At 47.4% G+C, this 15,675-nt stretch overlaps 2 protein-coding genes and 1 pseudogene across 2 annotated transcripts in view; 2 read left to right on the top strand and 1 right to left on the bottom strand.

Moving 5' to 3' along the window:
- PABPC4 (poly(A) binding protein cytoplasmic 4) overlaps positions 1-9,666 on the top strand; it is a 26,284-nt gene extending 16,618 nt beyond the window's left edge. Inside the window, exons 15-16 of the transcript XR_016509678.1 lie at positions 1,128-1,326; positions 9,604-9,666. The gene's annotated coding sequence lies outside the window, so the exon portion shown is untranslated. The remainder of the gene's footprint in view (positions 1-1,127; positions 1,327-9,603) is intronic.
- On the bottom strand, positions 6,652-7,816 carry LOC150014661 (immunoglobulin-binding protein 1-like; annotated as a pseudogene).
- On the top strand, positions 9,111-15,675 carry LOC150014659 (peptidyl-prolyl cis-trans isomerase E-like). The gene is made up of 5 exons (XM_090268259.1): positions 9,111-9,261; positions 9,604-9,731; positions 11,834-11,957; positions 14,625-14,767; positions 14,968-15,675. Exons 1-5 carry the CDS (start codon positions 9,111-9,113, stop codon positions 15,034-15,036), a joined length of 615 nt encoding a protein of 204 aa, XP_090124385.1. The 3' UTR covers positions 15,037-15,675.

Here is a 15,675-nt window from a genome sequence, read left to right as displayed (position 1 = left end):
AGAAGTATAGTGCTTGGAGGCAAATGGTTTATGCTAGGGAAGCAAAGGGAAAAGAGGCTAGAGAGGTGGGCAGGGCTCAGGTTATGAAGGTCTTAGGTGCCATGCTAAGGAATTTGGACGTGTCCTATGTGCATTTGTGAGCTTTTGGGTAATATTCAGAAGGACAGTGTTGTAATGAGATTTGTACTTTCTTGGAATTATTCCAGTGGCTGGAATTGTAGGCCTGAGGAGGGATGGGGAGCAGTCATTTTGTACCGCCAAAAGACTGTAGGGACCCCTCCTCCTCCTCTCTGACTGTCTTGCTAACATCGTTGCAGCAGCTATACCAAGAGTGTGGAGGACATTAGTTCAGAAGGAGCTTGGTGGGCTGGCAGAGGAGGTGGCTGGCAAAAGTTCTTTGTGCTGCTTTTATTCCTTTTGGAGACATTACAGATACTCAGATTCCACTGGATTATGGAACAGATGAGTCTTTTCAGGGTCTCTCATGTTTAGGTTCCTAATACCAGGGAAAGAATTTGGGGAAAAAGAAACATTAAGCCATGTGCATTCTGTGTATGTTTGGTAGGTAATGGAGTTAAGGAGGATGTCTCTGTAGGTCAGCATCACTGCTCATGATGATGGAAAAGGAATGTTTTGAGAACAACAAAGCCAAGATGGTGGTATGGCTATAGGCTGAAATTGACAGAGATTGACAATTTGTTGAATTTGAAGAAGAGCTTTCTTCACATTGGAACCATTTGGGGGGCTTTGATTTCTGATCGTTTAATATATAAACTGTGTAGTAAGAATCGGTAAGAAGATAGTCTAAAAAATCGTGAAAGGTCTCATTGTTTCACACCACCTGCTGGGTAGTTAAATCCCACCATATCTGCTGACCAGACCTCCCTTCTTGTCAACTGCTTTTAAAAAGCAGAGGTCAGCAGGGAAGCTCACCCTTGTCAATGGAGCCTTGGCCTCTGCTTACCTGGGTGAGTTTTCCTTCAGTTGGTATCACAGACATAGCGCATGGTTCTATTTTGTAAGATAGGAGTTTTAGACCCGGCTCTGCTACTAACTTTGTGTGTGGCAAACACTCTGAGCCTTAAGTTCTTAAGTTTTTAAAAAACATTTATTTGTTTTTTAGAGAGAGGAAAAGAGGGAGAAAGAGAAGGAGAGAAACATCGATTGGCTGCCTCTCATACACACCGTGACCAGAGACTGAACCGGCAACCCAGGCATGTGCTCTTATCAGGAATCGAACCAGAGACCTTTTGCTTTGCAGTATGATGCCCAGCCAACTGAACCACACCAGTCAGGGCACAAGTTCTTCAATTCTTAAATAAAATGGTAAGAATGGCTTTTGGGGGCCCTTCTATCCCTGCATTCTATAAATTAGTAACTCTTATTGCTCTTGCTCTCTGCCAACTGCTCCCGTCTCCAGTAGTTACCTAACTCAGCAGTGAGGTCAGTACTCTATGTAGTTAATGCTCAGTTGGGATGAATAATTGATCAACATTTTTTTCTACCTTCTATAAGTCTTGTAAGCAAAGGTTATCAAAAATGCTTGGAAATAACTCAGGGCTTAAACTGTAGTGGTAGAATTGGATACTACAAAGTTTAAAATTTTAGTTACTGTTTAGTTATATTGACTTAAAATGACTAATAGTTCTGGAAGCATTGTTAACTAAACCAAGAAAAATCTAAAAATTAGATTTTCACTTTTTAAATGGCATCTGCTTCCTCTCATTGCCCACATACTTAATTACCCATTTTTTGCTATTGTAGAGAAGCACCAAGGGTTTACTTTTGTTGAATTTGAGTTTGCAGAGGTAAGTTTCACTGCTTATGATTTGACTAGTGTTACTGTTGTCATTGGTTACAAAAAAACAAAAGGTGCCACTCTGCATTTGGTGGGTGTAGTAGATTCCTGGGGCTACTGTAACAAATTACCACAAACTTGATGACTTAAAATAGCAAACTTATTCTCACAGCTCTGGAGGCTAGAAATCTCAAATCAAGGTATTGGCAGGGCCACGTTCCTTCTGAATACTCAAGGAAGAATGGCTCCTGGTAGCCCCTGGCAGTCCTCCACATTCCTTGGCTTGTAACTGCATCGCTCTAGTCTCTGCCTCCGTCTTCACGTGGCCTTCTTCCCTGCACATGTCTCTCTGTGTCTTCTCTTCTCATAAGGACACCACTCATTGGATTTAGGGGTCCACCCTAACCCAGTATGACCTCATCTTAACTAATTATTTCTGCAAAGACCCTGTTTCTAAACAGGGTCACATTCTGAGGTTTAGGTAGATGTGAAATTTGGGGGATACTATTCAACCCTCTACAGTGGCTTGGTGGTGACAGTTGGGAAGAGATAGGAAGTTCTGGCTCAGAGTTCCCCTCAGGTAGTCAGAATGTGGAAGCCAGGTCCTATGGAGCCCAGAGCCTTCTGACCTGGCATTGCTGGTTTCCGTTTCCTGTGGTGTTCTCTGTCTCCATAACCCGGCACATGGCCATGTACCACCAGCTCTAATGAGCAGTTGGTACATGTTCTTTGTTAAATATGTACATACGGTCTAGGTGGTTAGGACAGAAAAATGTGTCTTTTTTTCCCTGTGCTTGTGCTACTGAGTTTTTATTTAAGTGCTAACTACAAGAAGAGTTAAACTGCAGATAAAGACTTTTTGGGGGGGAGGGAAGGAAACTGCAGCAGCTACTGACGACATGGTCTGGCTGAGAATTTTTGCTTTTACTAAAGCTGTGATTATTTGAAAGTGATCACTAGGAACTGACTATAAAATTAAATTCAGATATTCTTCCCACTTAACATTTGAATAAATACTAACCATCTTTGTTGGCCAGTCTTTCCCTGACTTTTGTATCTACATCAGAGGTCAGGAAACTACAGTTCATGGGCCAGAGCTGTCCTGCAGCCTGTTTTTGTATGGCCTATGAACTAAGTGGTTTCTATGTTTTAAAGGGTTGTGGGGAAAAAAGAATATGCAGCAGAGACTGTATGTGGCCTGCAAAGCTTAAAATATTTACTCTCTAACCCTTTTCAGAAAGTGTGTTGACTTTTAGTCTAGGGCAGTATACTGTGAATAGAGTGTAAATTGATTGCAAAGTAAAATTGTGAATCTTGCAGAAGAGGCAGGATTTCCTGAAATATCTGAAAGTGATTATGGAAAACTTCTGTTTTTGGCTCTAGTTTAAAAAGTAAGGCTCTTTTAAGCCATTGAAAAGTGACACTCTTGTAAAGTTAAACCAATCAACAACCGAGGAGGAAGAGAAAACCTATATGACAGGTTGGGTGCTTATAAGAAAATTATTTGAGTTTCTATTGCTGCTATAACAAATCACCACAAATTCGGTGGCTTATACAATGCAAATGTGTTATCTTACCGTTCCAGACATCAAAGTCCAAAATGGATCTCACCAAGTTAAAATCAAGGTGTTGGCAGGGCTGTGTTCCTTCTGGAGGCTCTAGGGGAGAATCTGCTTCTTTACCTTTTCCACCTTCTAGAGAATGATCACATTCCTTGGCTCTTGGCCCCTTCCACCTTCAAGCCAGTAATGACCAGGCAAGTCTTTCCCACATTATGTCACTCTGAATCTAACTCTTCTGCCTCCCTTTTGACATTTAGAAGTTGCTTGTGATTATAGTGAGCTCATCCCAACAGTCCAGGATAATATTCTTACTTTAAGATCAGCTGACTAACCTTAATTCCATCTGTAAACTTAATTTCTTCTTGCCATATAAGAAGCATATTCACAGGTTCCAAGGAGTAGAAGGTAAACACCTTGGAGGCGCAGGGGCACAACTTTGCCTACCACAAAACCCTTAAATATTTGGCTGTTTAAAAAAAAATTATTTGTTATTAATCTTCATGACTAAGTGTGAAATAAGGATGTCATTTCATGCTTCCTTTCAATTTTTAAAATTTATTTTAGTTTTTTAAGTATATATTTTTGATTATGCCATAACAGTTGTCCCAATTTCTTTTCCCTTTGCTCCCCTCCACTAGTAGCCCTCTTCCCTCCAGCAATCCCACCCCCCTTAGTTCATGAACATGGGTCATACATATAAGTTCTTTGGCTTCACCCTTTTCTATATTATTGTTAACTTCTCCCTATTTTGTACCTACCAATTATGCTTCTTAATCCCTGCACCATTTCCCCATTTCTCCCCCTTCTCCCTCCCAGCTGATAACCCTGTGAATAATCCCCATACCTATGATTCTGTTCCTGTTCTGGTTTTTTGCTTAGTTTTTTTTTTTTTTTTTAGGTTCTATGTTTTCACAGTTGTGAGTTTGTTGTCATTTTAATCTTCATAGTTTTGATCCTCTGTTTCTTAAAAAAGTCCCTTTAACATTTCATATAATAATGGCTTGGTGATGATGAACTCCTTTAGCTTTACCTTGTCTGGGAAGCACTTTATCTACCCTTCCATTCTTAATGATAGCTTTGCTGGAGAGAGTAATCTTGGTTGTATGTCCTTGCTTTTCATCACTTTGAATACTTCTTGCCAGTCTCTTTTTCCTGCAAAGTTTCCTTTGAGAAATCAGCTGATGGTCTTATAGGCACCCCTTAATAGGTAACTCTCTTGTTTCCTCTTGCTGCTTTTAAGATTCTTCATCTTTAACCTTTGGTATTTTAATGATGATGTGTCTTGGTGTGGTCCTCTTTGGGTCTAGCTTGTTTGGGACTCTCTGTGCTTCCTAGACTTGTATGTCTATTTCCTTCACCAAATTTTGGAAGTTTTCCTTCATTATTTTTCCACATAAGTTTTCAATTTCTCGCTCTTCCTCTTCTCCTTCTGGCACCCCTATGATTCAGATGTTGGCATGTTTAAACTTGTTCCAGAGGCTCCTAAGCCTCTCCTCATTTTTTTCAATTCTTATTTCTTCATTCTGTACTGGTTGACTGTTTATTTCTTCCTTACGTTTCATATCATTGATTTGAATCCTGCTTTCCTTCCCTTCACCATTGGTTTTGTGTGGATTTTCCTTTGTTTCATTTAGCATAGCCTTCACTTCTTCCCTTCTGTGTTTTGCTGTATTCAAGCATATCTGTCAAGTCTGTGAGCATCATTATCACCAATGTTTTGAACTCAGCATCTGTTAGGTTGGCTCTCCTCATCACCTAGTTCTCCCACTAGAACCTTGATCTGTTCCCTCTTTTGGGTCATACTTCACTGTCTCCTTAACTTGGCAACCTCCTGTATTTGCCTCTGTGTCTTAGGTAGAACTGTCGCACCTGCTGCGTTGCAAGGGGCGGAGCCTTAGGTGTTTGTCAGTGCGGGGCTACCCATTTCACCACCTTGTGGCATTGTATGTGGGGGAGGGGTCTGAGAGGGAACAGTGCTGCTTGCTCGGCACTTGCCTGTTTTCCAGGCACTTCTCCCACTTCCTGTATGGCACTGGTGCCCCTCTAGCTGTTGCCTGGTGATGGTTCCCAGAGTGGGTGGGTTTTTGCAGACATTCTAGGACTGTGGGGGCCCTCTAAATAAGTGGACTCTGCTGAGAGACCAGCAGTTTCTTCTTCCACTCCAACATCCACTGGTTTTCACAGTTACTGGTTTTCACAGTCAGAAGCAATGAGGTTTTATTTTCCCTGGCACTGGGACTGTGAGGTGTGCGGTTTGGTCTGGTGCTGAGAGCGCTCCCCAGGTGTCACTCCCTACTTTTTTTTAATGTGTGACTGCGCTTTCCGCCAGCTAGCCACAGCCTCTGTCACTTCCTCTGTTGCCTCCACACCGCATCCTCTCCAGCCCCCTTCCTGTCTGGATGGGAATTTCTTCTTCATATCTTTGTTTGTTGGACTTCTATGCAGCTCTACTTTCTGGAACTTCTGGGTGTCTCTAGTTTTGAGGTAGTTGTAATCCTTCTTAGTTGTGGAGGGAGATGCAATGTGTCTACCTACGCCTCCATCTTGGCTGGAAGTGTAATTTTTTTTTAATTCCTGGAAATAAAAATAGTACCTTATCTATCTTTGTTTCTAAGAATAAGGGCATAGCTATAAATGTAACTTAAATCTTAATAATTAAGGGATCTTATTTCATATGTTTTTAAATTTTCATGTAAGGGTCCAAAACCTTAAAACAAAGAAAATCTCTTCCGACCTTTTCCTAGTATCACTTTTTTTTTTTTTTCCTGCACAGGCTCATGTAATAGAAGGGTCTTTTATTATTTTTAAACATTTTTTTAATTGATTTTAGAGAGAGAGAGGATGGGAGAGAGAAAGAAAAGAGCAACATTGATTTGTTGTTCCACTTATTTATTCATTCATTGGTTGATTCTTGTATGTGCTCTGCCTGGGATCGAACCCACAACCTTGGTGTATTGGGACGGTGCTCCGACCAACTGAGCTACCTGGTCAGCTATTATACTTTTAAGAGAAATTCATACAGCCATTGATTATACAGAGCCATTTCTCAGTACTCTCACTGAAGAAATGGAATTCAAGATAATAAGAATAATGCCAAAACAAGAATCACTGGTTCATCATCTAGGGTACAAATACACGTTTAATTGCTTGACACTTTATTGAATGCAAAGCAAGATTAAGTGTCTTTGCCTTTGTGGTACAGAGCTGAAGCAGGAACCAGGGATGGGAAGGTGGCACAGCTTTCCCTCGTGGGGAAGGTGTCCGCCCCTGTTGTCCCATCTTGTGGGAGGACTAACGTATGTTCTGTGGGTTGCCGTAGCCCCTAGGATGGGTGTCCATCCAGTCACCCCACTCCAGAGCTTGATGGGGTGTTGGCTCGTCTTCCTGTTCTTCCTGTTTCTGAGCTGCTTTTTTGAACCCTGAGGTCCCTGATCGGGTAGAGCTCCCACCTTCCAATGCTGATTGTACCAGTTATTCACTGTCATAGATGCCAGATGTGGAGAGCCAGCTCCAGATACTTTGGCTTGAACCTCATTCCAAGTGAGAATGAAGGGTTGCATGGTGGTCTGGCCTGGCCTCACGAGATGAGCGAAAATTCATGCCTCTCTTATTTATTTATTTTTAGAGAGAGGGGAAGGGAGGGAAAAAGAGAGGGAGAGAAACATCAACATGCGGTTGCCTTTCGCACGCCCCCCAATTGGGGACCTGGCCCACAACCCAGGCATGTGCCCTGACTGGGAATTGAACGTGCAACCCTTTGGTTTGCAGGCTGGCACTCAGTCCACTGAGCCACACTAGTCAGGATATGATGCCTCTTTTGCAGAGTCTTTTTCTCTCAGGATCTTCATCTCTTGGTCAGGGCGCTCAATCTCTTCTAAGCTGCTACGAATCCACCTTCGCAGGTGAGGGAGGTGATAACAAACACGCTCATCATTTGCTTCCCCACTTCCCAAAGCAGACTCAGTGCACGCAGCCTGTGCCCCTTCTTTGCTTGTGCCTCTGTGTTAGCCTGTCTCTGAGATGCCGTAGCAGCAAGGCTAGAACAGGCCATGGAGGAAGTAGCAGTGCTGTTTTCAGCTGAGTTCTTGATTTTGGGCAACTCAGACTCTGCCACGTGATGGTGTTGGCACTGAGTTAAGTAATTTAAAAAGTGTTCTTGAGTGTGCCGGGGTTGACTTGTTTCATGGCGAGTGCTCCATGGAATGCTGGCACCATCGGGTATTTCAGGCGGGTGGAAGCTTTCTCTTCAAATCTTCATTTTCGCTGAGCAAGTCGAGTTGTGATAACATTTGGCGCCTTCGTAAGGACATGTGCTGCCCTTAGCACCTTCTCTTGGGTTTCCCTGGGAACTGGTGGGTTCAGCCGCTAATTCCACTTTGTCCAGAAGCTGCTTGCTGATAACAAACAGCTTGGGGAGCTGTGACAGCAGTAACTCGTCTTTTCCGGATGCTGCCATCTTGGGGGAAGGTGCTGGTATGACATATTCCTGGACAGTGAAATATTCCATGTTGGGGACCCCTGACCCTCAGAGATCCCCTGGTGTCGCGGATGAAATGAAGACTTCCCAGGCAGCTTGTGCTAGGGGAGAGAAGGCTGGCAAATGTCTGAGAGACAAATGCCTCAACTGCCTTCCTCCAAGGTCTTTTATTGAGTGCAGTAAGCTTAAAGGCACATAGCATGCACGTAAGGCTCATCAACCAATGTTAAACAGTGCTGATTACAGAAAACAGATATTGTCCAGGGATAACAACTGAAGGAACTTGAGATCTCCCTCAGATCAGGGTGTGTTGGACACACAGACTTCAGATGGCTGTAAAATAGGGAGGGTAAGTTCATTCTGAGTTAAAGTTAAAACCTCTGCTGCTGGTATGATAAAGCGATCAAGAGAGGTTAAAGAACACGGAAAGCTTCAAAGGACATAAAGCATTTGCTCATGGCCCAATTCCCACAGGGGCCCAGTGGCTATAGCATGGAGGCATGCATGTACCCAGCTTTCCCAGTTTTCTGATCAGGTCTTACAGGCTTTGGTTCCTTCGCCTGGCCTACGCGGGACTCCAAGTCTCGATACTTTCCCACGGGGACCCTGACAATTCCATACTTCATTCCATGTTGTCTGTTACTCTTCTATGAAATGTGTCTCTCAGCAGTTAGCAATCCCATTTTTTTCCAGTTCAGTGCTGATCTTGATTTTTAAGGTGAACTCAGAACTTGGTAACTGCATTCAACCTTAGAATTTCTGATCCAAAGATTATGCCAGAAAAGACCTTTCTATTGGGAGAAAGGAAATGTATGGTGACTCAGGGACTATTTTTTCTTTTTCTTTTTTAAAGGTTTTATTTATTTATAAAGAGAGGGGAAGGGAGAGGAAAAGAGAGGGAGAGAAAAATCCATGTGTGGTTGCCTCTTGTAGACCCCCAACTGGGGACTCTGCTTGTAACCCAGGCATGTGCCCTGACTGGGAATTGAACCAATGACACTTTGGTTCGCAGGCCGGCACTCAGTCCACTGAGGCACACCAGCCAGGTCTCAGGGACTTTTTATGATTAGCTTTGTGCTTAGCCTGCCATTAGGGGAATGAGGTGCACAGTGCAGGCTTGGAGCTTAGCATTAATCCTGAGTAAGTCTAAGACTTCTTAGAAGTAAATGGCAGGCATTCGTTTAACAAGGTTTAAGCAGCCGAGTTGTAGTCTTTTCAGAATGAACCAGAACTCTTTGGGAGGACAATTTTTGTCAATTTGACCAAACCAATAATGGGGATTAAGAAAGCCTCTTCCAGAGAAGGCGAGAGGGGCAAACCACAGATTCCCCATGCCTTTAACTTTGGCCTCTGTTGCACTGTTACCCCCTCTTACTTCCTGCTGCTGTGTAGTATGTACACGAATAGAGTAGTTTATAAGTGGGGTGAGAATGTGGCGCCTCCGGAGAAATAGTTGGAGATTCTCAGCAAAACTAGAGGCGATGTCCCCGTGAGTCTTGCTTTTGGACATAGACATGGAATGTGCCCCTTCCCACCTTGACAAGGGTGGGACTTCCCTTTTGCTTAATTTAGTCCCTCTTGATTCTCATCTGCCTCTGCTAAGACCTGGACTTGAAGGCTGGGTGTGTCCCAGTGACAACTGTCCTTGCTTCTGCCTGTGACAGGAGTCATGCACACAGAATGTCCACTTGGCTGGCCCAAGTGGCTACTTAGCAGTGGGCTGATAGCTCGAATCTCTTGACATTTGTTTGGTTCTTTCCCTTCAGTTTGGTCAGAAGATGACTGGTTGAAGACATTCTCTGGGAAGACTCTGGAAGAAAATGAAGAGGAAGAGGGGTCAGAGCCTCCCAAAGTGGACACGCAGGTGGCGAGATCGAAGGTGCGTGCTTCTGAGGTGGGTGGTGACGGAGGAATTGGGTGAAGAAGCTTTGGGTTTCTTGTCATCCCCGTAGGGCGTGAGGTGTGCGTGGGGGGCCCTGTGACTGCTGTCGACAGGGGATGTCTGAGCTGAGAAAGGACAGCGGGTGGCCCGCATCGTCAGCATCGCCGTCCTTCTCATCCCTCCCATGCCCTCCCTGCAGACTCTGGCACCAGGCCCACCCCGTCCTCCGTTTCCGCCCCCGGTTTCCGCGGAGCCCCTCCCGTCAGTCTGCTGCCAGGTGCGGGCTCTCCCTGTCTTGGTGCTTCCTTCTGCCTGCTGGTCTGCCGTCCTGGCCTTTGCTTCTCCTCGCTCCGCGCCTGGAACAGCAGGGTTTCTCTGAGTTCCTTCCTTAGCCCTCAGCTCCTCTCCACACTATCCTTGGGGCTGTTTCAGCCACTTTTGTCCCAGCTGAGGTTATCACAGCCATTCAGTGCTCTGGTCTCTAGTCCTAACCCTGACCACTCTCCCGAGTTTCACATGTTTCTGCCCGCATGTCTCACAGGCACCACACATAAGCAAAGCACATCCCGAGTGAACTCCCTCTCCTTGCACTCTGGTCTTCCCAGGTCCCCAGTCTTAGCTCATGTCTCTGTCTTCCACAGAGTCACCCAAACCCCAAACCTCAGTGTCATCTGAGACCCCCCATAATGTATACCTAATGCATTGCCATGACCTGCTTATTTTATCTTCTAAGTCTTCCTGAGTCCCTTTTCTCCTATTTGTTCCTGCCACGTCTTGGCTTAGCCTCTCTCCTCTCTCCTGTGACCAGCTTCCTAACTGGTCTCGTGGCCCAGGCCTGTGTCTTCCTGTCTGGAGCAGCCATGGGGCGCTTCCTCAAGCACAGAGCTAATACGCTCTTAAGTGTCCTAGGGATCCCGCACCTAGAGGACTGAGACCTGGCTCCATCAGAGGGATAGGAGAGCTCCCCGTCTTCTGACCCTGCTCTTCACTCCACATTGTGTCCCCATTTTTATTCTAGAAAACAAGAGTTTGTAGTTACCTATAAATCTCCATGGTTTTGCACAAGCAGTTCCATTGCCTAAAATGACCGTTCCCACTTATTTTATTTGGCTAACTCCTGCTGAGCATGTTTGCTACCTTCTCCAGGAAAGTACCCGAATCCTCCAGTGGAACCTTCTATTTATTGTGGCATTACTTACTTAACAAATGTTTAAATGTTGCTTACTCTATGCCAGACACTGTTCTAAGTACTTTACAAATGTTTACTCCTATTGACAATCCTTTGAGATAAGTACTATTATTATCCCCAGTTCTAGGTGACAAAACTAGGGCACAGTGAGGTCAAATAACTTGTCGAACATGACACAGCCTGTAAGTTATGCAGCTGAGGTTGGAAGCGGGACTCTATCACTCTAGGTCCTGTATGCCTTTCATAGTTGAGGCCACCCCCTCCCCGCTGGAGAGCCAGTTCTTCAAGGGCAGGAGCCGTGTCTCCTTACTGAATAACCCCAGTGCCTGGCCTCATAGTTCAACACCTGTATGCTGACCTGTCCACGCTACAAGGGTGTCAGAGACGAGAGTTTTCTGTATCACACAGATGGAGGGTTCGTAGTGAATGTTCCATTTATCTAGTCAGCTTTGGGGCATAAAGCTAGGCCCATCCTCCTCCAGTGTGTTCTGAGCACTTGGGCCCAAGAAAGACGGCTGCCCTCCTCGGTTCCTTTGCAGCCATCCCGTGACTGTAGGGTTAGGCATTGAGGGGAAGGTTATGGTCCGTTTAACTGGAGTGAGGTGGGCGGGCTTGAGCTGGCTGAAGGTGCTGAGAGTCATGTTGGGCCAGAATAGTGTCGTTCTGTGGCTGCGGGGGGTGAAGCAAGCTGACGTGCCTGAGGGCGAGTGTGATGAGATCACGTGCCTGTGGGGTGGGGCTCAGGTAGATAGTGCTGAGGTCCCGGTGCTATTGCCCTGCCTCTGCGTCCTGCAGCCCCGCCAGGGCCCAAGGCCGTCGGCACCTTGCTCCGTCCTGCTCCCCGCAGTTGGGTTCTGAGTGTGTTTTGCAAAGAATCCTTGGGAGTCAGAGTTCTCTCTAACTGAGCAATTTCTTCTGCACCCAGGGAGAGCCCACTACAAAGAAGGCCCGGTCCAATCCTCAGGTGTACATGGACATCAAGATTGGGAACAAGCCAGCTGGCCGCATCCAGATGCTCCTGCGTTCAGATGTTGTTCTCATGATAGCAGGTGAGTGGGGCTCCAGTCAGGGCTGCCAGGAAGCTGGTGGCCGATCAAGCTGAGGAGGAAGCTGCCTGGAGTCCTGCACCCTTGACACTATTTCTGCCTGAGTCTGCGTGGGGCATCTCGGGTCCCGGAAGCTGGTAGCAAATGAGGCCGAGCAAGCATTTTTGAAGCTCTGTGAAGGCTTAGGACCATCAGAAAGAATAATCAGTTGAAAGTCATAAAATATTTCAGTTATCATCTGGTTTGGTTTTATTGTTTTTTAAAAATAATTTTGTTTTGATATATTTTCAAACTTATAGTCATACAGAATAAGAATTCTGTAAGAATAGTTCAAGGAACTCTCCTATGTCATTTTTCCACCCATTAATTTACTTTTTGCCTGTTTTCTTTATCACTCACTTATATACATATATTTTCCCCCTCCTGTATACCAGTTGAGAGGAAGTTCAAGACATGTCCTTTGACTCCAAATACTTCAGTATGTATTTCCTGAGGACGAAAACATCCCCTTACTAATCACAGTACAGCTATAAAATCAGGAAATTTAGCATCAATACAACACTAATCAAAACTAACATTCAGGCCATATTCAGATTTTGTCACCTATCCCAACTGACTTCATGCAAATCCCCATGAATCTATTTCCCAAAGAAACTGACCTAAAATAGCCAAAAACTGAAAAAAAAATCAAGTAGCAGTAACTTGAAGATATTTTTTCAGAGATATAATCACCAAAATAATCACCTGCAAGAAATGAACGTTACCTCTGGCAGGCAGAAAAATGGTATTGGGGGAGCAGAAGAAATGTTATGTTTTACCACAGATTTCATGGAATGATTTTTTTTAAACTATGTGCAATCATGACTAATAAACATTTTCAAAAAGCTAGACTGAAACAAAAAAGATTATTGAGAAAAGGGTCATTATGAGTAAGAAATTGTGAAGCAGAACTGTCAATAGTAGTTAAGCCCTGGGAAGTGGGCTGCAGACTGTGAGGGAACAGTTTTTTCTCATCTGTGTACGTGAATGTTTGGCCAGGCGTGAAGTTGAAGAGGACTCAGAATAGTTCTTCATTAGGTGGGACATTGCAGGACATCCTGATTCCCTGCTCCCTTCCCACACATTTCAGTAGCGCTCCCAGTATTAATGGACCAAAAGCATACCTAGAAGCTTCCAAGCAGCCTCCAGGGGGCAGTGTTACCCTGCTTAGAAGCCCTGTCCCCGCGGATCTCATCCTGTCCCGGGCTTTCAGTCGCCGCTGTTCCCCCTCCCACACTAGCCTCAGGCCCGTCCCTCCCCGCCCCCTCCCCAGGGCCCCACAGCGTCACACGCCCCACAGCTCTTGCTCTTCAGCCGACACACGTCCTCCACCTCTTCGCGTTTCAGTCACTGACGCCACCATCCACCTGGCCGGGGAGTCAGACACGCAGGACTCCTCCCCGACCCCTGTGCTCCCTCACCCGTACGGCGGGCCCCTCTGTCTTCAGTCACCTCCTGGCCCGGCCGCTCTTCACCCCCGTCCACCACCAGGTCTTCCGGGCTTACCCCCGGTTCTGCTCTTGCCTCTCACCCCTCGTGGTCTAATATCGGGAAGTAGAGCGGTCCTCCCAGCTAGACACCCAGGCACGCCATTCTGCTGACAGCCCTCCCAGGGCCCCGTCCCCGTAGGATCCGGTCCAGCAGGGCCGACCAACCTGGGCCCGGCAGCTCCCCAGGCGCAGGGACCTGCCGCTCCGCCCCCTGCGTCCCCGCCAGTCCTGCTGCTCCTCACACCCCGAGCTCACTCCCCTCAGGACCTTGGCAAATGCTGCTTCCTCCCAGGCTCCATGGGTCACCCCTCCCTCCCTTCTGGTGCCACACACGTGTCACCTCGTCCCAGGGGCCTGCCCTGGCCTCCTTCTCTAATGGACTTTCCTACCACCTCGCTCTTATGAGTCAGCTCCTACCTGAGATTGTATTATAAATTTATTTTTTTACTTATTTATTTTCTGTCTCCCTTCTCAGAATGTCAGCCTCGTGAGGGCAGGGCACAGGCTTTCTTTTCACTGTTTCCTGCAGCAGCGTCTGACACAGTAAACACACAATCAGTGTTTGACTCTTTAAAGCCGTTGTGTGTCAGGCACCCTGCTCGCTGTGGCCCTGAGTATAGGAGGGGACACAGTCCCCATCCCCAGGGAGTACACGGTGCAGAGGCCTGGCCGTGAAGCGTGGCTCTCTCCCGCTGCCCCCTCAGCCCCCAAACCCGGGCCTTTTAGACTAAGCTCCGATGTCCCCTCCTCCAGAGAGCCTTCCGTGATGGTGGCACCGGCACACGTGACACACACTCAGTCTCTGTGACTGCCCTGTGCTTCCATCCCCTGCACAGCTGTCTGTCACTGGCTTCTCTGTCATGGCTGTCACAGCACAGGTCTCTTGAGTGACTTTTGCACTAGACGGAGCTTCAGAGCTGGAACCTGTGTCCAGGGCTCAACGGGCCTGGCTACAAAGCAGGCAGTAAGTGTTGAGTGAACGGAACAAAGGACAAACCAGTATAAAATGAAACCACCCTGCTTACCGTTCCATGGACTGTCAGTTGAGTGGAAGACAGACATCCACATGGTCTGTCTGTCCCAGAGTTAGTCTGGCCGAGGAGCCCGGGGGCAGGTGCTGACCTGCTCGTCCCTCCCCCAGGCCTGCTCTCCATGGCCAACTCCGGCCCCAACACCAACGGCTCCCAGTTCTTCCTGACGTGTGACAAGACGGACTGGCTGGACGGCAAGCACGTGGTGTTTGGGGAGGTCACGGAAGGCCTGGATGTCCTGCGAAAGATTGAGGTGGGTGACTGGCCAGCCCTCGGGCACAGCCGTGTGGGACAGCGGGAGCAGGCGCCCTGGGGCCTGGCGGGAGGGCTCAGCTGCTCCAGGGGAGGCCGCCTCTGCTGGGGCTGGGAATGGGAGGCGGGATGGCTGTCCCCAGGGCCCCCTTTAATCTTCACCCTCCCTCCTGTTTCTCCTCTCCTGTTCCATCCACAAAGGCCCAGGGCAGCAAGGACGGGAAGCCAAAGGAGAAGGTGATCATCTCCGACTGTGGGGAGTACGTGTGAGAGGTGCTCTCTGCACTGCGCCCGCGCGTCCAGGATTCGGCCGCCCCGGGGGTCCAGCACTTGTTAAGCGGGGGTCAGTGTCAAGTCCTTCCGGGGTCAGCTTGGAGCAGCTCCTCTGATGGCCTGGGAGCCGGCATGGCCTTTCTAGGCCTTTGCTGCCAGGGCCTCTCCTGGGCCCATCCGTGTAGCTCCTGGATGTTTCTTCTGGTAAAACAAATCCTAGTTCTTATACTGTTGCCTGCTAGGAAAGACCAGACACCCTGCTGCCCTCGCTCCCCCAGCTGTCCCTAAGGGCACACTGTGGGAGCCACTGCAGAACAGCAGCGGCCATGGCAGGTGTGGAAGTGCCTCTGTCCTCCCATGCCTGGCATGAGACAGGTGAATCGGGTTAGCCCGTCTGTGCCCTCACACCTGCTGGTGGTGAGTCGCCTCCCACCATCCACGTGTGGAGGCTGAGCACCATCACAGCCACCTGCTGCCCTGCTCCCCACCCGCCAGTAGCTGTGAATCAAGTCCCAACATTTAGAAACTGCTGGGCTGGGCCAGGCTGGTCCTCGTTTAGGGTTGAGGTCAGGTTGAGCCTGGAGGGGAGGGGAGGAGCCTGCTGGCCTGAGGCCCCAGTGTTCCTGGCCAGCTCCT

Source organism: Furipterus horrens, unplaced genomic scaffold (assembly GCF_987537825.1).
Source record: "Furipterus horrens unplaced genomic scaffold, mFurHor1.1.pri manual_scaffold_3, whole genome shotgun sequence".
In the NCBI taxonomy this organism is placed as follows: domain Eukaryota; kingdom Metazoa; phylum Chordata; class Mammalia; order Chiroptera; family Furipteridae; genus Furipterus; species Furipterus horrens.
Note: the sequence above shows the minus strand (reverse complement) of the source record. Positions and strands in the feature narration are given on the sequence as shown.

Coding starts and splice junctions, on each gene's coding strand:
- LOC150014659 (XM_090268259.1), top strand. CDS start 9,111: ATGGGGATTAAGAAAGCCTCTTCCAGAGAAGGCGAGAGGGGCAAACCA. Junction 9,732..11,833: donor CGAAGGTGCGTGCTTCTGAG/GTGGGTGGTGAC, acceptor TTCTGCACCCAG/GGAGAGCCCACTACAAAGAA. Junction 11,958..14,624: donor TGTTGTTCTCATGATAGCAG/GTGAGTGGGGCT, acceptor TCCCTCCCCCAG/GCCTGCTCTCCATGGCCAAC.